The following is a 21933-nucleotide window of genomic DNA, read 5'->3' as shown; positions in this document are numbered from 1 at the left end:
TGTTGATGTGGACGACGCTTAACTACTGTACTGTAGCACGAGCCTCTGCAGCTTGCGATCTGATTGGACACTGAGCTACACAATGCGAGATCTCATTGGGTGCTTCAGCTGTCAATAATCTAGAGGGGCTGGCGCCGATCGCGAACGAGAACCTGATTCAGCCATTTTGGCTCTAATTCGCATTGGGCGAAGCACAGACTTGAGCCACAATGGACTGTTCCTGCGGGTTTTCAGCGGTGTACTGTGATTGGTTGCTTTTTCACATACTTCTCGTTATTGGCCCGACCGCCCACGAGCGACGTGGGCCCGTTTGTGACATAATACAGTACACGCCTCTTTGCCATGCTGTTTTCGCGGTGTACAGCAATGATTGGCTCTCTTGATGTTATGTAGCTTTTAAGCGACTGGCTAGCTTCACATGCTCCGTTCCTATTGGCTCGTAGCTTCTCCTAACATTAATATCTCCGCGCAGGCGCATTGCTGAAGCTTTCCCAAACATGATTGCAAAAACCTAATAGGGAATGAGACGGATGTCCATTCTGATACAGGTAGATCTCGGAACCTGCACAACCACCAATAGGTGAATATACGAGAAAACATCCTTATGTATAAGGCGCTACAATTAATCATAAATGTACAATTGCAGAATTAAGTTTGAATTAGTTACTTTAATGAAAACCACAACTGAATAACCAAGTATTGAGAGCAGGATTAGATAGAGAAATACTTAGACTGTAATGTTATGATCATATTCACTTAGATGTTAAATGTCAGAGTTAACACAAGAACACTCACATGTCAGAAAATCATCCACATTACATGAACTGAAAAAGGGAAATTTAGCATAGAAACAATTTTTGAAAACCAGGGCTGCAAATTACACGCTTCTTTTATAAAGATTTTATTTTAAAAATAAAATTAAAAAAAATACCATAAAAGGACGGCACTCCATGCACAAGAGTATCCTATCAATCTAGCATTATGCTGCATCTTACTGCAAGCATTATAATGTATATTTATGTTTAATTCTAAAGGTGTATACACACAATTGTTGAATCACCCAAAATATGTTTCAATAACGGTAAATAACACAATATAATCCACTGCATGGAGAAGAAAATTGAAGTATTCTGAGGTATCCGATGCGTTCTTGATACTTTCAAGCAATGAAGTCCAGCGGTCTGTTGAAGCCACCTTTTCTGTTCATGTACTGCCTAGAAAAAATATAAAAACACATTACATCACAGTTACCCCCGCAACACTTTCAGATTACATCATCGAGCACCAATGGGAGAGCAGGGATTCCTGCATAGAAGCACCTGCAGAGGCGATTGGCTATAATAACAGTGGTTGATGCAGAAAGGGTAAACTGTGAGGGGGCCTGAAAGGTTGACGTCTAAAAAGTGACCTGACAAATGACGGGACTTAAACAATAACAATTATGTAAAATAAATTAAAAATAAATAAAAAAACACAGGCTGAAATAATGTAAAAAGAAAGGGCTTATCTCTGTGCAGCACCATCGTGATGCTGCATCACCAACCAATAGCTCTATGCAGTATTTCATTTCTTTTTTGTTGCCATACCTGTACTTCCTCTTCATGCTCACATTGACAGCATGTGCTTTGGCCGATCCATCGGCTTTCCTCCCCTGTTCGGAAACAATGTTACTATGAGACCTACTGAACATGGAACTCGACAGACTTCTCTGCTCATTTTAAGAATTCATTCTGGACGATGAGCTTGGTCAAAATCTTGAAAATTAACTGTAAACATTATTACACTCTACATACAATGGAGGATAAGGGTTCAATTGGGGTGAGGAAATACTATAAAATGGGTGTCACTGTCGTGGTACAAATCCAACTATACTTTTAATAAGGTTGGTTAAGTCAACATCACATTCCCTCAGTAATTCACAGTGAAATAGACGCCGCGACTAACATCAGATCAAAATCAAGGATGTTTTATGCAGTTGCAGGATATGGCAATTTATTCTAAAGACAGTCGTGCACAGGTAATTTCTGGTTCAGTAAGTTATGCTGAATACAGAAAATGTTCACTTTATTGTGAAAAAATAATTAAAAGGGGCGTGGGGGTGATGTGATCGATTCCCACCCACAATCCTTAGCAGCATGCAACCCCTCATCAACTGCCCCAAACACGGAAAAAAAGAACTAAGATAATAGTGAAATACATACAACTATACCTTCAAAAACAAATGAACTGCATGTGAATATTACATGTGAATATCTAAATGAACAGCAGCCATTGAATCTAAACTTGGGCAGCTCTGTTTCTCTGTGCATTCACCAAATATTAACAGGAAAAATTGAATACTATGCAAGACCACCAAAATAAATGCATATATACAGTGTAGCTTTCCTAATTTAGCTGTAGACTAATGATCAAGGGAAGACGGTGGCATAGTGGTTAGCGCTGTTGCCTCATAGCAAGAAGGCACCGGGCTCGAATCATATCTGTGCAGAGTTCGTACGTTGTCCACATGGGTTTTCTCGGGGGTTCCTTCCAGCTCCAAAAACATGCAATATTGGTGAATTGGTTACTGTAAATTGTCCGTAGTGTATAAGTATGTGTGTGAATGGTTGCAACTGTATTTGGGCAAACTGCACCTCCTTGTGGCTGCACAACATCAAAGGACAATCGAGTAGGCTCACCTTAGTCGTGTCAAAGGCAGAAAATCCCATCAGTTTCATCATTTCAATTTCTTCTTCCGTTTTGCCATTCATGTCCTCCTCTTTCAAAAAAATAATAATATATATATATATAGCATTGAATTCTGACATGAATATTGCATTTAGAAATGTCATGAGCACAGTAAAGGCTGACTTTATGAGCATATGGTAAATAAATAAATATTATTCATATAATACCTGATATCTCAATGGGCTTTGTTTTTTCTTTTTCTTTGTCTTTTTGTCTCGTGGGAGAGAGGGAAGAGGATCGAGGGCGTCTGGGAGACCTGGACAGAACACAGTTAGATGCAGACGGGGTTACCACGACTGTTGAGGGGAGACACATCAGCCAATGGAGTGAATATTAATGCCTATGTTTAAGTCTACTTAGGTGCAGAGTAGAAGAGTACATATTTTTTCCGTTTAAAAAAATAACAATGGGACTGAAAGCAGAATTGGAATCATCAAAAGATTCATACCAGAAGATAGCCATTTATTTACCATAAATTTAAAGTAATCAGTGCTGCGGACACACCCACATTTTGTAGTAAAGTCACCAAGATAATATATGCATGTTTTTTTCCCCATATTGTAGTATAAATATGTATATAATCCCCCCCCCCCCCAGGAAAACGTGTCATGTATGTCATCAGAAAGAAACAGAGCTCAGCGTTCCTCACCGTGAACGCCTCCTGTGAGGTGACCGTGATCGACTTCGCCGACGATCTCTGTCACGAGAACGAGAGCGCTCTCTCTCTCTTCGCCTTCGCTCACGCTCCCGTGACGTTGAGCGGGAACGCCGCCTCTCTGCACGGAAGCAGGAAATGGAATTAGTAAGCTAAATGTAGACTGGATGCATCGGCACCCATTAAACAGACCTCATTAAACCGTCCTCTCCAAGTAGAGGATTCACTTTGATAAATTTCACTGCACATTTTTAGTACGCATATTTCATGTATGAATGTGATCAGCACCATGTGACCAAACACACTAACATTCAATCCCAAACAAGCAACAATTAATTACAGCTTAGTGACCAACAGGACAGAGTGTATAGTAAATTACAATGCACTCAAAGTGGAGCTCGTATGCATTTATTTACTATTGATAATGTAATGACAGATAATGCAACACCGTATCACACATTTCCCATTAATCATTCACTTTTGGTGGCTTCAAGTGAAAATGGGCCGACAGATTAAAAGACTGCAGAAACGTATGATGTTCTATTTTAAGATGAGGTTCTGAGCTGCATAAAAGATCCTCTCATTGGCTCAGGAATTCAATACCTGCCGATGAACGGATCCACTAGTCTTCTCTGATAGTTGATTGTGGTTTAAAGGTTGTGGAATCATTTGCGATGTAGAACAACCGAGCTTAATCTCCCTTACAGCTGATGAGAGCTTTTCCTTTAGGATTTCCTGATGCTTAATAGAATCCATCTGATCCTAAACACGCTGCAGGATTCCAGTAAAGAAGCGTAGCAGCTCCAGAGCATCGCTGATCCACCACCATTCTCTACTGTAGACAAGGTGCTTTCTTCTGCATCCACTTCATCCCTCCTCCTCCAGACATTCTGCTTGCCTAAAACGCTACAGTTTCGCTTCTCGGAGGGGGGGGGTAATTCTGTTTCCAACAGATCAATCACCGTCATATTCATAGCAGCAGCGACACACGTGTATCAAGTATTATCAAACCCACGGTGGCATCGTTTTGGCCTCTGGATACTCTGACGTCTTCGACACAGTTAGCTAGCAACATAGAACTATGATAACATTTACTCGATAAATACATAGCAAAATGTATAGTTGCTGTAAAGGAACAATGTCTTAAAGACATCTGTTGTGTCGCGGGGACAGAGACAAACAATGTTGACAAAGACTAAACAGCTAGCTAATCATACGTCATATTTACGTCAATGCCGGCTTAGCTAACGCGAGCTATTACTGCTTACCTCGTCGAGGACTTCGACTCCTGCTCCTGCCCATTCTCCTAATCAATCAAATGCTTCCCTTTTGGATGAATATAGAACTAGCAAAAGACACGAAAGTATCGAAACGCGCGTTAATATAGTTAACAATGATGGCCGCTACTTCAGGGAACGCTCATCCACTGTTTGTCAAGGGGCGACATAAACACGTCCGGTTATTTTCCGTAGAAGAGCGCCACCTACCGACCCGGAGGAGAATCTTCACCTGTCTCGTTGCAGGCGTACAGCGTCATATCTTTATGCTTCACGAGAGGAAACAGGGAACCTCTTTATTGTATTAGCAAAGTTCTATATCCACAAATGTAAATATAATAAGCGAATATTTTTTTTTTATAATAATAGTTTGGCGTATATAAAAGTAATTAGTGGTTCATTGAACAAAAAGGGTACCTAGGGTGTCTTGGTGCCACATACACCTGTGGACATCCCTGTGCAAGGTGTTCATTATGGACAAATTTACCTAATTTGCATATTTCTTGGTCGTGGGATGAAGTCGGATTCGAACCCCGTTGCCTTCTTGCTGTGAGACAACAGCGCTAACCACTACGGCACCATGCCGCAGAGATTTTCCATGATACCCATTTTCTTTTTCAGCTGCACCTGTACGTGCCCAAGCACTTCCAAGTTTAATGGAAGTAGTTCTTATGAAGTCCTGCTGGACAGACAGACAAACTACTGCTGGTTAAATCAATCTTCTTTAATGACTGATACATGGCAACCTTGCAACACTTACTTAAATATCTAATATAAAATAAATTAAATGAGCAAACGTCACATCAGCATCAAAAGCTACTGGTTTCAACAGAAAATAATCACTACCGTTAAGAGGGATTCTGCACAGACACATTTGAAAGAGGAAGTGGAATGTTTAGTACCTTCCATATATTCTATCACAGAGTTTCAGACTGCAATGACAAGCAGCAACTTCTTTATGTCACCATATTCTCACAAGTTAAGTTAAGTTAAGTTTATCCTTGTTCATCCCTGCTGTGATGTCAGCAGGCTGACGGCCAGCATTCAGAAGACTACAATCAGTTGCTATCAGTATATATATATTTTTTACAGGCGCTGGACCTGCGCTGACAGTCCTGCAACATCCCTCTTTGACAGAACCAAGTCATGACTACAGTGCGTCTATACTGATGAACCAATGTCAGATACTAGAATGTACATATGTATATGCTTAGTGCATGAATAAGTGGTGCATAATTCAAAGAAACTTTAACTTCCTGCTGTTTCTTAAAATGTGGATGTAAAAATGGTGTAAAACAGTTGCAAGTGCACAGGATGACCCCAGTAATCCCAGTCTGGATTATGTCTGACAAAGGTTAAGCACTGGTTTGTTAGCACAGCAGGTGAAAACATGACATAAGTAGTACAGGGTCTCTGACCTGGGTCAAATAGTCTGTGAAAATAATTATCAGTGTTTTTTTTTTTAACCTACTGGAGATGAGTTGCCACAGATCAGATCAGAGTACCATTCTTACAGCAAAGCCAATTTAGTGCACCGTGTGTGTGAATGAACTGACAGGCGGTGAATAGATCTGATGTGAGCAACTCATCTGTGACTCCTTTACACACTAAGACAACATTTCACAGCAGCATTTCACCCAGGTCTGGCCCCGGAGGAGCCTCAGGCCTCCGCTTTCTCCTTCTGCTTCTTGCTCTTCTTCAGAAACGATGGTGGCTTGAACTTCTTTTTCTTCTTGGACGGGGACTTGGAGGGCGATCCCTCCGGAGTGCCTCCCTGTGGTTTGGTGGGGAGAGCGGGAGGAGACGGCGGGGAGGTGTCGTTTGTCGAGAGAGCCTCCATCCCTTTCTCCAGCACCTCTGTTGTCTGCTTCTCTTCCTCACCTCCATTCTGCATGCCTGGAGAGTCGGTGTTCGCCTCCTCTGCTGAATGTATTGAAAGAGAATGATGCAGTGAAACATTGAGCAGAGAGAGAGGCTGCAGGGGGGGGGTTGCAGCAACAAAGCTACAGGCCAGACATGTCACTGCAGATGAACATGCTTCTCATGGCTGTTTCTCTGTACTTACTAGTGAGACAAGACCAAAGCAGTAGAAGTGTGCCCTATGAATCAGTGTGGAGTGACACAAATACAGAGGGAGCGAGTACAACAGACAAGGGAGGCGCGGTGACAAAAGAACCATGAAGAACGCACAAAAGACAACAGCGTCAGAGGACATTTTGACTTGTGTAGATGTAAGCATGAACAGATTGTCTGCATTCACTTCACGTCTGGCACTGCTGGTAGAGGGACATGAGAGAAACCTGTGCATTCAAGTCAGAAGATGCACATGCCAAGAAAAGCTGACCCTCCGTTTCTCCTTCAGGTATCAAACGTGTAAGCATTACCATGACAACCAAAGGCCAATGGGTCCAACAGCTTTCATGAGGACAATAATAGCTCAAAGATAAACACTTTCATGGAGCTTTGAGGAGGAACAGAGAAACCAGGACAGAGATGCTGTTGTTAAATATCTTAAATTGTATTTTAGAATTCTGTGAGCACTTGCATATCCAGTCTTATGTTTGATATGAGGAGCAACAGCTGTCTGAACATGCAAGGCCCGAGTTCTTGCACGAGTTGGAGCAGGCTGCTGGTCAGATGCACAGAATGCAAGGCAAGCACGGGAGCTAGTCAGCACTCTGCCAAGCCTCACCTGGGAGAGGAGGCTGGCTGGGCGAGGGCCCCTTCGTGGGGGAGGTAGTGGGGCGAGACTCCTCGTCACTTTCCACTTCCTCCCCTACTTACACAAATAAACACACACACACAGACTCATATTGGAGGATAGTGAAGGGTCAGCTGTGCGGGAGGTTTTTCAGAGAATACAGTTGACACTATAAGCTGTATAAGTTACAGGGAGTTATGTGTAACACGTGAGCTTCAAATTTTAGGTGATGTAGATTTTTCAAATCAGCAACTTCACATCTTTTAGCAGGAAATGAGAATTTAGCTGCGTGCTTCACGGGGAAAATTAAGGGTGTGTGAGAGACGCATGGCATAAGTGCTTCTTCATGATGATGGGTTGAATTAATTTCATTTGAAATGGAAAATCTTATACTGACATTTAAAATGTTACACACGACACCTTTAAGAAGTTAGACGAAAGTGTGTAACCGTTCACCGTAAGCTGCCCCTAAATGCTGCACACTGAACCTGAAGAAAATGATGCAGACGCATGAAAGAGGCCAGTAAATGACAGTGAAGACAGGAAAAGGTTGAGAAATCCACATAAAAAAATAACTTCATGAAAAGGGAGCAACAATGTGGTGATGGCCACAACGGCATGGCCAAAGCTTTGGTTCCTTGAACCTGAGCTTGTAGAAGAATTAGAAAGGCTTATCAGTTTTCTTTTCATCAAAAAGTAATCCATAAAATTGATGTAAACTTGCATGCAAGTGTGTGAAGCTTACCTAAAAACAAATGAACAACTCAAAACTAGAACTTTTAATTCCCATTGCGTCAAATTTAGTTTTCCACTGTTGCACAGAGTATGTGCTGAAGCTTTTTTTTTTTTAAGACCACTCTGGGAAGCCTGAACGCAGACGACTGTGTGTGCCTCTGGCTTTCATTTATAACAATGCAGAAGGAGCAGCGTGCGTCACGCTTTCATCTCATTCAGCATGCTTTGACCAAATATAAAAAAAGTGAAAGTAACTTCAAATGTACATTCTAATACCGTTTCAAGGATATATCTAGTTTGTGTTTCATGTGTGGTTCGTGTAGCCGGCGATTAAGCCGAGGGCAGTCGAATGAGGCGTACCATTGTCTCCTCCATCCTGTTTCCTCTGCACCTCCTTGCGGTACTCCTCCAGCTCCTGGTCTGTCAGCTGGTTGAAGGGGTTGGGAGGTTCTGGCTCTGGCGGGGCCATGGGTGGGCTGACTGGAGACTGATACAAAAGCAGAGAGACAGAATCCCAGCTCTGAATGAAAGAGGCGGACACAGGAGAGGACAGGAGAGGACAAGCGTCAGCTGGCTGGCTGTGGCCTACCGGAGGACTGTCACCGGTTGCAACGCTGGCGAGGACTTGGGACTGTGGTCCTGCCGTCTTCATGTCCTGACGATTCTGCTGCCGAATCTGAATGAATAAATCTCATGTAACAATTCTCCTATGACTGACGTGATTCAGAGGACGGGATGACAGAAGCGTTACCTTGTTTCGTGTCTCAATCACCTCCTGGGGGTTGGTGAAAAGAGGCACAAACTGGTTTGAGCTCTCGATCTTGATGGCGGTGCTGCCAGCTTGAGTCACCTCTTCGGTCTTCAACCACTAAGGCAAAAGAGGATTCTCCAATTGGTATTTATTTGGCCAGCGATGAGTTTAATGAGAATTCAGCCCCACGCTCCCTGTAGAAAAGAAGCTTTCCCCTTTAACAGTAATGTTTTATCAGCTCAGCTTTGATAGCATAGAGGTTTGTCCACCAGAGGTCAGCCTCTGAACCGCGGTAGTCAGCACAAAGCACCTGCAATGCAGACGAGGAAAGAGGAGGAGGAGACAAAAAGAGGAGGAGGAGGTGGAAGGGACGAAGGCGGGCGAAACACAAAGCGACAGCCACGGTCCTCCTAACCCTAACCCAACCATCCTTGCATTGCTTTCATCTCTAATGGACTCACTGCTGCACCGCTACCTCTTTGTTTCCCCGTCTTAGATATGCAGAAAGACAAACACTCTCCACAATGCACCAATGCATCAACCTCCATGAAATGAAACTGAAGAGTCCTGATTTTGGACAGAGAGAAAGCTTAGGCTGAGTGCACATCGAATACAATTAATAACCGCGGGTGCATTTTACATTGTCTTTTTTTTTTATACCCACACATCACTAAGTCTGCTAATTTATGGCTCCCTTTTAAGCAGGAAACATTAAGCAGCATTTAACTCAAGAGGTAGCATAGACTTAATTTTTTTCTGACTACAGTTTAGAGCATCGTAATCATTTTAAACGCGCCAGATCTGTTCATTTTAGACGGCCGGTGAACTCCTCCTATACGTGGGATGTGTTTACTCAATTAGATTCCTCCCAGTGCCTCACAGTGCTGCGGAGTCCCGGGCTGGCTTGCTCCTGGCTGACTTTTTGGTAGGTGTTGGGGGTGTTGAGCCAACGAGTCCTCTCCTGCTGCTGCCGCTGGGCAAAAGGGTTCTGCCTCAAAGCCGGGTTAAGGCCGTCATCGTCAAAGTGGTGGAACGCCGTGGCCGTCGGGGGCACCTCCACCTCCCTCTTGGTCCGCGTACGCTCCAGCAGCACGGGGAAGCGGTACGGATAGCCGGTACGGTAGCCCTGAAACACACCAGATACACTCACTCACCCTGGACTGGACTGAATGGAGCACTGGAATCCATTTAGAACCAGCTCTCCTGAGAGCAGGAAAAGATTCACATGAGATGAATCAATCGATCTAAATGTTGATGGCATGGTATTGAACATTTGCAGCTTTTAAAGCAGCAGCCGCTATTTGAGATGAGTGGCTGCGGCTGATGGACGCCGAACCACATCAAGGCAGTAAAACCTTTTAGAATGTCCTTTGCTTTCATGCAAACCTTCACAGAGTAATAATGAAACACAACTTCAAATGTTATTGAAATTAAAATGTTTAGCTAATCGTTATTTTAAAACGCACGTGTTACTTTCATTTGCAAATATTCAACATAGTATTAAATTATGCTGGATTTAATGTTTGACAAAAAGACTGTCATTTTGCAATCATACTCTTTACATAAGTTGAACAGCTGATAACTGATTCCTGCGATGAGCTGGCAACTTATCCAGGGTGTACCTGGCTGCCACCCACATTCGTTTAAGCAGCTAAAGACGAGACGATTTTAGAATTGTCTCATCTTCAAGGGAACGAATGATTCCTTGAGATTCCAGTTAGAACATTTAGCCCATAACATCTATCTATCGCCTCTATCTATTTATCTATCTATCCATCTAAATGATTGGTGATCATCACCAATCCTGCGCGTGTTTACGTTGAACGTAGTCATTGATTACCAAGTTATCCAGAGTTCTCATTAGGGCTTCAAACTCATGATCCCCGATGCGGCTCTTGTGCAGGGGTCCAAAAGTGGAGCCGGCCCAGCCCACGGTGCCAGTTGGGTTGGGTTTATGGATGCTGCGGTCCAGCAGAATCAGGTTCTGTTCACCGCCAGCAGAACACAAAGCTGACACCTTCCAAAACAGAAAAAGCACAATCATTTTTTTTAATACAAATTTAAATTCAAGCCGCTATAATGCCTTGCTCAAAAGCCTCTTGACTATATTTACTGGGAGGCGGTAGTGAACCTACAGTGAAATATCTACTTCTCTAGAGGTCACCGTCTCTGTGGCACATCACACGGCCTACTCATTGATAACGACGAGGTTGGGCCAAGTCAAACCATTTTGTGTTTGATCTGTGTTTCCATTAGCAGTTCAACCACGTTGTGTTAAGAGACGGTCCCTCCCCAGAGCAGGGCGTGTGTGTGTGTGTGTGTAGGTGTATGTGTGTGTGTGTGTGTGTGTGTGGTACCTGGATCTGGCAGGCAGCTTGGATGTGGTAGATGGAATAGAAGGCCTCCTCCACAGACTCCCCCAGAGCAACGATGCCATGATTCCTCAGTACCAGAACCTAAACATCAGCATTTTCATGGGGATAAAAACCAGTGTCACTGTTTGTGCTTCAGAAATGTCAGGTGGGCGATTCACTAATGAATCTGCTATAAGACCCACGTGTGAGGAGGAACTACCGAATGAGACCATAATGCACCAGCAGGAGAGGAAATGCCTTTTCGTACCTTACAGGTCGGCCCCAGACTCTTCTGCAGCGCCACTCTGTCCTCCTCTTCCTCCATGGCTCCAGTGTAATCGTAATAAGCCACGTCTCCAACCAGCAGAGCCTCATGGGAGAGCGGCAGCAGGCCACACTTCATGGATGAAACCTGGCGACGGGAAACAGATGCGTTGTGCTTTAGGAGCAACAACTTAACGCAAGTGCACAAATACCAAATCGCATTCAGCGTAATCTTCATTCTCCCGCGTGTGTCCAGTCGTGACCAGCAGAAAGCGTCTCGACTCTGAACCGTGGACTCACCGCTGCTGCAGCCGGCGTATGGAGGTGGAACAGACAGCGCACACCTGGCCGGGCCGCGTAGATGGCGGAGTGCAGGCTGAACTTGTCTGCGTCCACGCCCAGGCTGGTGCTGCCCCCATCCACCACCTCGCCCAGGATATTCACCTTCACCTGGAAGCCACACAGAGACGCAGGTCAGGTCTGGCATTGCTTGCATAAAAAAATGATGACGTGATGCTTGGGATGCAAAAGCCATCGTCAATAACATAGCATGTTATTGATGAGTCAGGTTATAGTATTTCAGGGCCTCCGGCTGATACCAAGTCAATAGAGCCTGATGTTTTTCATTTGTCAACAGTTTTAAACTTCCCTACAGCAGCTCGTAACCGGCTGGATGTTTGTTCTGGCGTTCATGCAACCTTCACCCGCACGTGAAGCCTCACTGGAGGGATGATAGATAAATGTTAGATACCATTTTGTGCGTTGGCCATCACAGAGCCCAACGTCATCCTAAACATTCTGATCAAAGCTCATCACATCCAAGCTCTGTCACATCCTGACAAGATACCATTTGGGTCTGGTGTTTAACATGCAGCAGCACTTCCTACGTGATTATAGTTTAGAAAAAGAAAAGACATCCGCACTCTCATGACTGCCTGGCTTATAAATCGAGTTGCATTTTGCTCTTGCTAAACTTGACTGCTTTATTACTTTGTTTTAACAACTCTTTTATTTTTTTGTGACGTAGATGAATACCACATTTTTAAGTAAATACCCACAACGTCAACAAGAGCATTTTAAACTTCGTCGTAGTTGAACGTATGGCAAAGTGCGCTGCATAGTCATCGCTGTATGAGTAATAATGTTCATTTTACTCACCAGGCTGGATCCAGTCACCTCACTGTACGCCAGGCCATCTGGGAGCACCAGGAAGTGCTCCTGCTCTTTATTAACACGCAGCTGTCAAGGACGAGAACACGCTATAGTGAGAACACGCCCAGATACGAAGCTCTGACGGGGCGTGTTACCACCACTGATCTGTTCCAATATGTGTGTGAGTTCACAGCAAAGTAAAATGAGGGTGTAGGAAGCTCACGGTGAGACAGGTCCGGCTGATCTGGGCCCAGCCGAAGAGGTCAAAGAGCCGGTGGACGCTGGCCAGCTTGCAGCGCATCAGCCTCTCCCCCTTCACCATGCTGCCAGGCTCCCAGCCATGCAGGTCGTTGATGGGGGTGACGATCATCATGTCTGCGGAAGGAAAGCCAGAAAGAGCTTGGGAATGAGAAAGCGATTGCGGATAGTTGATTGCGTCAGATCGTTGATCCCTGCCCAGCACTCCTTTACAGTTTCAAAATAATTCATCCAGCCTGCTAAAATTGTTGTAGTGATAAAACATTGAGGCAAATAACAAGGATGTCTGGAGTTAAAATGCCATCGTCATTAATGGCTGGGGCACATACTGGAAGGGGAGACTGGCAGAGCGGCGGGAGAACCATGTGACGCCATATAATCAGCCAGCTGTCTCAATGCCCATAGGTTGGATGAGCTGCCACCCTTCTTCGTCTGTTCCTGGATCAGCGTATCCAGCTCCTCTCTGAACGACTGCACACAGACAGATATTATTAATACATCATCACACATTAGAGATCCTCTCAGCCAATAATAACCGAAGGCCCCATGAATTCAGGATTTGGTGACTTACTGATTCTAAATACGTTTTACACACATTTAAACTCACATAAAAATTCAATTCATGCACTAACAAACAACACAATAAACATGCTGCATTTCATCATCAGTCCTTTCACTTCATGGTTCAACCTCACAGCCGTCTCACCGGGCTCTGCAGGAGGCTGGAGATGCGCTTCTTCTGCTGCAACCCGGACCCAGGTGTGGAGTGCTGAGGAGACGGGAGGCCCTCTGGCGCTCCATCACTGGGACTGCGCTGCACCGGGGTGCTTTCGGGGGTGGGCGACTTGCTCATTTTCTACTTTGTAGTACGTGTCTTGCAACCGAGGGTGGGTGGGGAGCACTTTGGGAGAAACATGTTAATGTCAACATTTTATATGTTGCTTAAAGAGCACTTTTAAGAGAAATGCATAAGAGGTAACATTCGAATAAATAAATTATAGTTAAGCTTTCCAGAATAGACAGCTCTCACCCCCCCAAGAGGAGGACCAGAGTTTACAGATCACTCTCATGGCTCTCTCAGTAATGTGATACTGTAGCTAGCAGGTTAGCTTCGTGCAGTGCAGAATGGATGAAGCGGAATCAGCCAAGAGCGAACAGCTAATATGATTTCGTGGGTAGTTGTGGTTGAGGTTATTACTTAAACAAGACCAAAACACGACTAGCAAGCAAATGCTGTGAATGTGATGCAACAATGATAATGACGGGGGAGAGACGATTTTTAAAGTGCATCACCGTTTAAGAATTACGTTTTAGGAAAACATTTGAATGATAAAAACCGCAGCCATAATCATGGGATGGTGAAATAAGTTGCTATGGTTAATCAGCCAAGAGAGAGTCCAAAGCAATGTCGCAATATTGCTGTCATCTCAATCAATCAATGAATTAACTCTGGGAAAATCGTTTTCCCTGAAGACGGGCACAAAGGAAGCAGCATATTGGACACACACATTCAGCCATGTTTTGTTTGTTTTGAATGCCGACTGAGTCGTATTAATATGAAAACCCTACCGTCACATTCAGGATGCTGTATTCCTCTCTCTGGATGCTGCCTGGTGGGGGGGTGGGGGGTGGGGGGGGTCAGGCCTGCAGAAAATGCAGCATTAGATGTAAGAGCTCACGTCCAGACAGCAGCAGCAGCGGAAGCACCAACAGGAAGTTCGCTGCTGATACAGCTCAGTAATTGGAGATAAAACATTTTACTGTAAGGAAACAGCTGGCCACTCCCAAAATGAAGCACACTCCGCTCTCTACCACACACACACACACACACACACACACACACACCGAGTACTGTAGGCAGAAGATAAGGTCCCGAAAACGCCACACCCCGTCTCCTGTTGTACATTTCACCGACTCATTTACTTTATAAGTCGCACTATTGTCAGGAAACAACTTGTGCACCCTTGATCAATGCGGCCTCCGGACCAAGCTTTTAAGACGTGCACTGAATCGCAAGCAAACAAAGTTACGTTAGATCCTCAATGTTATTACACAGCACAGGAGAAACTCTAAGAGAAGACGATAGCCTTAATGGAGCTTCTGGGTAAACTGAAGGCTTCCTGCCCTTTAAAGCACTCAAGCATCACATCCATTTTACTCACCAATCGCCATATGGATTAAGAATGATGGTGTTTAATAGCAGACACTATTTAAGCTTACGTTAATATTTAAATGTGCTCGAGGTTTTGGGGTATTTTTTTATTGTATGTTCTGAATTAACCCAGCAGTCCTACATGTGCCATTATAATTTGAGGCTGCATGTCTCTCCACGTCTCTCTGGGAGTCGAGGGGGCCCAGCTGCTGATAGAGTGATCCCTGGAGGGAGCTGCTTTCTAATGACTAAGGGGAGATCTGGCTGCTGGCCCACCACTATACCCTCCACCTCTTATCCTCACTTGCACTGTCATGGCTGATCCACATTGCCTCCCTGGTGTTGCATATAATCCCAGGAATTATAATCCCGGGCAGACTTTGTGCATCGTTTTACACCGTTTATGATATGACAGGGCTTCCTTCTCTCCAACACAAAAAGATAACCTCTTTGCTCCAACATGACTTCAGCTCTACACCTTCTACCATTTACTGAGGTGCATTTTCTCCTCAGACGCACATGCCCGTATTGATGGATCCCTTCATTGGTTTCAGGTCTGTGTCCGAGCAATGACATCCAGCAACTGCTTTTTAAGGATTAAGTCATAATTTCTAGTTGATTGCAACAAGTTATGTTAATTGTTTCTAAAGAATAAATACACTCACTACTTGTTTTTCCAAAATAAGACGTATCAGAATAACTGATCATATAAAATCCATTTGGAAATACTTTTTAAAATTCATTGTGCCATGTAAAACTCGCTCAGGTATAAGCGTGTTTAAGAGTGACGGAGTCTTCACTGATAGTCAGAGCCCACATTAATGGACTCATTAACTCCAAATATAAAACAAGACTAAGAGTTTTGCAGAAATGCTGTGTACGCAAAGAAACAAGCATCGACACATGAATAATGTAGAGCTATTTATTTTGTTGGCTGCGTCGGTTGAGGCTCTAGTTTTGCAGCTTCTCTTACAGTCTGCACAAACACACTGGAAATAAATAAACATTTAAACACACTTCAACAGGAAATCAGCTGAAGCAAAAAGTCAAATGAGATCAAATTTCCCACTTTCAGACAGACATACTGACATTATGTTGAATTGCGAGTTTAATATCGTTTCTAACTCATTGAACCACATTGGAAAGTGATCACTGAATCAATTTAGTGGGATTAATAACAATGTATTATGTAAGCCGATAGCCAATCATTTAACACCTGATATACTGAAGTTAGTAGATGAGCCGGGTAACGTGAACCATCCGCAGTGTTGTGGCTGAACTGAATCCTGGACCCCCCTTGGAGGAGTCCACTCCCCAGTGAGGACAGTTCCTCACACCGTTTCTGTATATTGTATTTAAACATGAAAGAACGATGTAATTGTAGCTCTTTTCAGCATCCTCCTCGCATGGCTGCCTAGCAACACTTTCAGGCACTGCATCCTCAGCACCAGCGGAGGAGGGGCCGCTAATGGCCACCAGCAAAGCGCGCAGGCCATGCAGGCGACGCAGCACGACGCACCGCTGGATGACGAGCAGCAAAACGCGCATAAAAAAACACACACACACACACATTTTAACATAGAAAAATCTTCAGCCATTATTCCGTCGCTTTGGCGACTCGATCAACAACAGCGCCCGGGCGCTAAGAGGAGACGGGAGGACCCCTGCAGGAAGGCAGGAGAAACAGCCAGCCAGCCTGGAACGGATGGGATGGCTGCGAGCGACGCAACCCGAATCATCATCATCATCATCATCATCTCTTTGTAGCTGCAAGTCCCCGAGAGCGCAGGAAACGCGCATCCACCGGCCTGGGAGGATCCGGTCACACCGCGCAGCCGTCCCGCAAACACGAACGCGTGAACTCACCTCAGTGGGTCCTCGGGACCGCGTCCACTGGGAAGGCGCACGGCCACGGCGCACGGCGCACGGGCCCTCAGCAAGAAGATGCGGCTCGTCTCTATAGGAGCATCTATCTGGGTTCCTTTGTCGTATTTCAGGGCCTCCGGCTGATACCGAGTCAACAGAGCCTGACGCTTCCCACCGCCCGGTGATGCTGGACCAGCCCAGTGAGCCCACTGCCACGCCCGCAGCCTGACACCAGCGCGCCCCACTCCGGCAGTTACAGGGAATCCGCGCAAACAATGCGCGCTCTGCACGGCGCAGACCCGCCCCGATGGATTTCAGCTGCTCGCTGCGAAACCTTATTTATAGGCGACTGGGTCCCGTTAGAAGACAAAATAGACTCCAGAATGGCGCCACCAGCTGGTGCAACGGATAAGTGGATGCAAGGGAGGAGACTAATGATATGAAACTAAATAGAGACACCAGTCTCCTTTTGAGACTTAAAGATCAAAATGAGGCAACCAAACAAAAAACGTATCCTCGCAAAATATCCAATTCAATGTCAGTTTGGGATGACATCAGATAAGATGATCGCCATCCTCCGGGTTCTTCAGTGGATAATGCTTCAGAGAAATAAATAAACTGGTAAGACGGGTATTTTTGATGACAGCAACCAAAGCAGCCCGTTTATTATTAATCTAAAAAGGTGAGGGCCATTAAGACTCAGACATTTAACATGGGACAAACATGCCATTCAAATTACAAGAACAAATAAATATGTCCAACAAACATGAAAAGAAATCTACTCAACTCAAATTATCATTTTCAAAAGACAGTTCAACTTCGTTGGACAAACTAAGAATGCGTCCATTCAATGTTTACACAAAATATTTTCAAACAGACGTTTAAAAAAAAAAAAAAAAGAAGCTGTCTCATACATTTTATTGAATGATAGTTTACAAAATGAAACTAGAAACATGAATTCACGTTCACGCAAACAAATTTACATTTCATAAACCAAACTGGAAAAGATGAATCAGACTGGACTTTCTTTTGGGGAATCCGGTCTTTGAAGCAACCGGCCCCTGCAAATAAAAAAAGGACGACTTAATCTGAAGTAACCGCTCCTTTTTCAGTGACTCTGTTTTACTCGGACATTTTGGAATCTGAAGATCCTCTAAAAACCACCGCAACACACCGATGTAGATGATTTTATTGCCCTGGTTAATTTTTTAAATGACGGGTGCAACAGACATGAAAACTTCAGCCAGAAGAGAGCACTGCAACATTTGAAATCGATGTGAAGAAATGATGTGAAGAAAGTCACAGCGCTCCAGTTTTGATATTACAAATCATGAATCATTCAAAGAGCTAATTATCTCTCTGTGCAGAAGTTGATTGATTCCAAGTTGACCAGATTCAACACCTTTAACACCTTAAAATATAATCAAGTATCTTCCAGATCCGTCACTCAATAAAATGTAACCACAACCCACAAACTGCCAAGATATCCCTCCATCTTCAGGAGAAACGGGTTTAGCCTGGACAAGTAACCAGTTCATCAATGGGGAGCGCACACACACACACACACACACACACACACACACACACACACACAACTCCTATGGACAATTTAGTCACCAAGCCATCTATATGATTTTAGACTGTGGCAGGAAAACAGAGTACCCGGAGGGACCCCGCAAGGACGAGGGACACGAGCACAGAAAGGTCCCCAGTCCCAGTATAATATCACAACGGCTCTATCAGGATGTGTAGAAACAGGCAGAACATCAGACAAAGGAATAGGAAAATTAAAACCGATTCATTGAGTTACATGCCCCACAGCAAGGTTCCACAGTGACCTCACAGCCGGGAATCACACGTGCTATTAATAGCGTCACTTCAATTTACGTTTCTGATCACTGACTTGTTGATTACATTCAGCAACAAAAAAGCCAATCCAAAAATAACCTTAACAAACCTGGAACGTTTCCGATACTGCTCCAATACATCTGCTCGACTTGGCACTCAGAAGGGTTGAGACGCCTGTTGAAGGAAGAGCAATGGAATCATAAAATAAAAAGAATTAAGCAGTACTGAAATGTATTCAGTGTTGTTTTACAGATTGAAGTGGATTTGCCTTCATGCATATCAACAAAGGGAATCCTTTGTACCAGTTTCTACTTTTGGTAATGCAGGGAGTTGTCCTTTAATTTAATTAAAACAATCATATTTAAAGTCAAACCGGAATTCAACCAAACAAGGCGTAGGAAAGTTCAAGTTCTTCACCGAATAAAATATCGTAAAATAAATGTACTTAAAAATGTACACACCTGAAAATAATTAAAAACAAACACAAGGAAAAACAATGTGATAAAAACTAGCGTCAACAGATTTTAAAGGTGGATGATGAGATTGGCTCCCTGAGAGCTCAGACAGCAGAGGTCCAGTGAAGACAAGTCAGTATCGGAAACCTGCAACCTTCTTGCTGCGAGGCAACGGTGCTAACCGCTGTGCCATCTAGAGGCACATGCAGGTTACATCTCCTTTTGACTGACCAACACTGATTTCCATCCACCTCTGGTTACTCTGGTTCTACAGCAGCCTGCCGGCCGGGATCAGATCTCTGCGGTAAAACTTACAAACGCGACGCGTACAAGGTGAGTGTAAATTCCCACAAAGCTGCACGAGTTACCGGAAGCTGATCAGGCTCTACTTGGATGATGAACTGGTACGCAGGCATGACGCAGTGTTGCAGCACCAGTCTGTTCATGTCGCCGTCCTCGGCCACTGGCTCTGGAGTCAGTGGGAAGCCGTCGTCCATGTGCTCTTCAGACAGGCTCAACTGTCAAGAAATAGCATATACTGAATGTGAAAGCCTGCTAAAAAGGTATTTACCACAGTCTGATTTAGCCCAAATAGAACCGGAGCGTGTTGCAAATGCTAAAAATATATTAATACGTGTCCACATGCACTTAGTTTTTAAAAACAGGAGTTCCCAAACGGTGCCTCATATTGAACAGTTTCTGAATTAAGCCCTGGAAACCCTTATGAGACTAATTCAGCACAGTTAACAGGCGAGGTACACCCTGGACGAGCCGCCAGCTCATCACAGGGCCACACAGACAATAAATCTCACACGCATGGGAAACATTTAGTGTCACCAAGATTTAATTTGAGATAAAAAGGATGATTAAGTCTGTACATTGAATGATCAATTACCTTAATCCAGGATTTCAAAATCAAAACATCAATGCTGACAATTAAATTAAAGTTATATAAAAAGGAACTAATCCGTTTTGGACATCACGGCTAACTTGTTGCTACAAAATGCTGACAAAAGACAGTGTGTTGACTCTTCAATCCCAATTCTGAATTCACCAATTACAAATAGTCATGTACAATGCAGCTTATTGATTAGCCACCCGGCCCTGCAAGGCAGCACGGCGTCGTCAAGTGATGCTCTCTTCCAGCTCAGCGTATCCGAGATGAGACAGCAACTAATGGTTCAAATTGCCGACTCAACTTTATTTTACAAGTACATCATACCAGCAACGTAGACGTCCCCTCCATTCTTGTTTCCATTGCAACAGTGGAAAAATGAGCAATACTCACATCATCCACTTCCCACAGGTCGTTGCCCAAGCCTTCAGGCGGACCGTAAGCGATGGCATTCCTCAGAAAGTCAGTGCCAGCGCTATTATCCTTAAAAACAAAAACAAAAACAACAATCATCACCAAGCAGCAGAGGGCGCCTTCCAGTCGGGGGGGGGGGCTGCGCTTACACTGTCAGCATCCTGCAGAACCGCAACGAGCAATCGAATGTATTCCGTTGCGGCCTTCAGCGTGTCCACTTTGCTGGGCTTCCGATCCGGTCGCATTAACGGAACCATGCGCTTCAAGCGGGAGAACATGGTGTTCAGGTTCCTGATCTGCACAGAACAAAAGGCTGAAGCTTTAGCATCATGTACGATGTCAAATACAAAGACGTTCTCTGACGTTCCAGTCTATCCATTCATTCATCTTCTTCATCACAGGGCCACACAAGGACATCAAATTCAGAATAAGCATGTTTTCGGTGGTGGGGGGGGGAAGCCGGAGAACCCACGCAGACACGGGGAGAACATTCAAACTGCTGTGAGGCAACACCGCTTACCACTGCGCCACCGTGCTGCCAGTCTTAGTATAAACACAGCAAAATGAATAAAACCAAACCTGAAGCACTAACCTCCTGATTTCATCCTTTATTCCTCATAGAATGTTCTCAAAATGAATAAAGCCAAACCTGAAGCACTAACCTCCTGATTTCATCCTTTATTCCTCATAGAATGTTCTGCACAGAACTGGTTCATGGGTGCAAATAGCACCGCGGCTCAGACGGGGACCTTTGACCCAACGACGACCACCGACTCTCATTCCCATTCCACCAACAATTTGCAAAGTCACCGATCGCCATGTGCAATAAATAAAGTGCTTTTGCCTCAAAATTAAGAATAACCATGTTTGCAAAACTTGACATTTAAAAACAGCAAAGCCAAATACCAATTCCAAAAAATACATTTGGTGATTAATTAAAAGTATATATACTGTACAGGACAAGCACAAATGTAATCAGTACCCATTGTATTAAGTTCATTAGCAAAAGATAATGTCAAAGTTCAAAGCATGCCCAACGATGGCTATTTTTAAATTAATTAGAAATAATAATATTTTACAGATTGCAAACAGGTAAGCCACCCGCCAGTGAGCCTCAGCCTCTGCCCACGCAGTGCCCACGCAGTGCCCACCGGCTTCTGGTGGGGGGGGGGGGGGCACTCACTCTCATTCTCTCCTTGGCGTTGACCAGCTCTCTCTTCTTCACGGTCTCACTGAAGTCTTTGGACACAAAGTACGAGCCGTCCTTGCCCCGTTTGAGCTTCTCGATGTTGCTGTACGCGGGCAGGGCCGACTCCCCCGTCAGCTGCTTCAGAATGTCGCTCATTAACTCCTCCGCGGGGACGTCCATCTTAAACGGGGCGGAGCTCAGCACCTGTGCGGCGGGTCTAATTAGGGCCCGGCCTGCAGC

General features: G+C 44.4%; 3 protein-coding genes across 4 annotated transcripts; all 3 read right to left on the bottom strand.

The window, feature by feature from the left end:
- Positions 1-668: 668 nt before the first annotated feature.
- Positions 669-4813, bottom strand: snrnp27 (small nuclear ribonucleoprotein 27 (U4/U6.U5)). Its single transcript, XM_068738701.1, has 6 exons — positions 4651-4813; positions 3377-3503; positions 2895-2983; positions 2679-2758; positions 1587-1651; positions 669-1214 (listed from the first exon to the last, which is right to left on the bottom strand). Exons 1-6 carry the CDS (start codon positions 4682-4684, stop codon positions 1160-1162), a joined length of 450 nt encoding a protein of 149 aa, XP_068594802.1. The 5' UTR covers positions 4685-4813; the 3' UTR covers positions 669-1159.
- A 581-nt stretch (positions 4814-5394) lies between these two features.
- add2 (adducin 2 (beta)) lies at positions 5395-13727 on the bottom strand. 2 transcript variants are annotated; one of them, XM_068738696.1, is made up of 14 exons: positions 13581-13727; positions 13204-13345; positions 12840-12991; positions 12623-12703; positions 11765-11914; positions 11469-11612; positions 11204-11302; positions 10687-10863; positions 9727-9972; positions 8847-8963; positions 8685-8771; positions 8456-8582; positions 7370-7435; positions 5395-6582 (listed from the first exon to the last, which is right to left on the bottom strand). In XM_068738696.1, exons 1-14 carry the CDS (start codon positions 13725-13727, stop codon positions 6320-6322), a joined length of 1998 nt encoding a protein of 665 aa, XP_068594797.1. In that variant the 3' UTR covers positions 5395-6319. The 2 variants fall into 2 exon arrangements, with proteins under 2 accessions (XP_068594797.1, XP_068594798.1); XM_068738697.1 differs by lacking the exon at positions 7370-7435 and having other exon boundaries at positions 5395-6579.
- A 2941-nt stretch (positions 13728-16668) lies between these two features.
- On the bottom strand, positions 16669-21873 carry figla (folliculogenesis specific bHLH transcription factor). The gene is made up of 7 exons (XM_068760902.1): positions 21688-21873; positions 20654-20800; positions 20484-20573; positions 19547-19713; positions 18850-18914; positions 16893-17079; positions 16669-16690 (listed from the first exon to the last, which is right to left on the bottom strand). Exons 1-7 carry the CDS (start codon positions 21871-21873, stop codon positions 16669-16671), a joined length of 864 nt encoding a protein of 287 aa, XP_068617003.1.
- Between the last annotated feature and the right edge of the window lie 60 nt (positions 21874-21933).

This window comes from Brachionichthys hirsutus, chromosome 4 (assembly GCF_040956055.1).
Source record: "Brachionichthys hirsutus isolate HB-005 chromosome 4, CSIRO-AGI_Bhir_v1, whole genome shotgun sequence".
Taxonomy (NCBI): Eukaryota; Metazoa; Chordata; class Actinopteri; order Lophiiformes; family Brachionichthyidae; genus Brachionichthys; species Brachionichthys hirsutus.
Note: the sequence above shows the minus strand (reverse complement) of the source record. Positions and strands in the feature narration are given on the sequence as shown.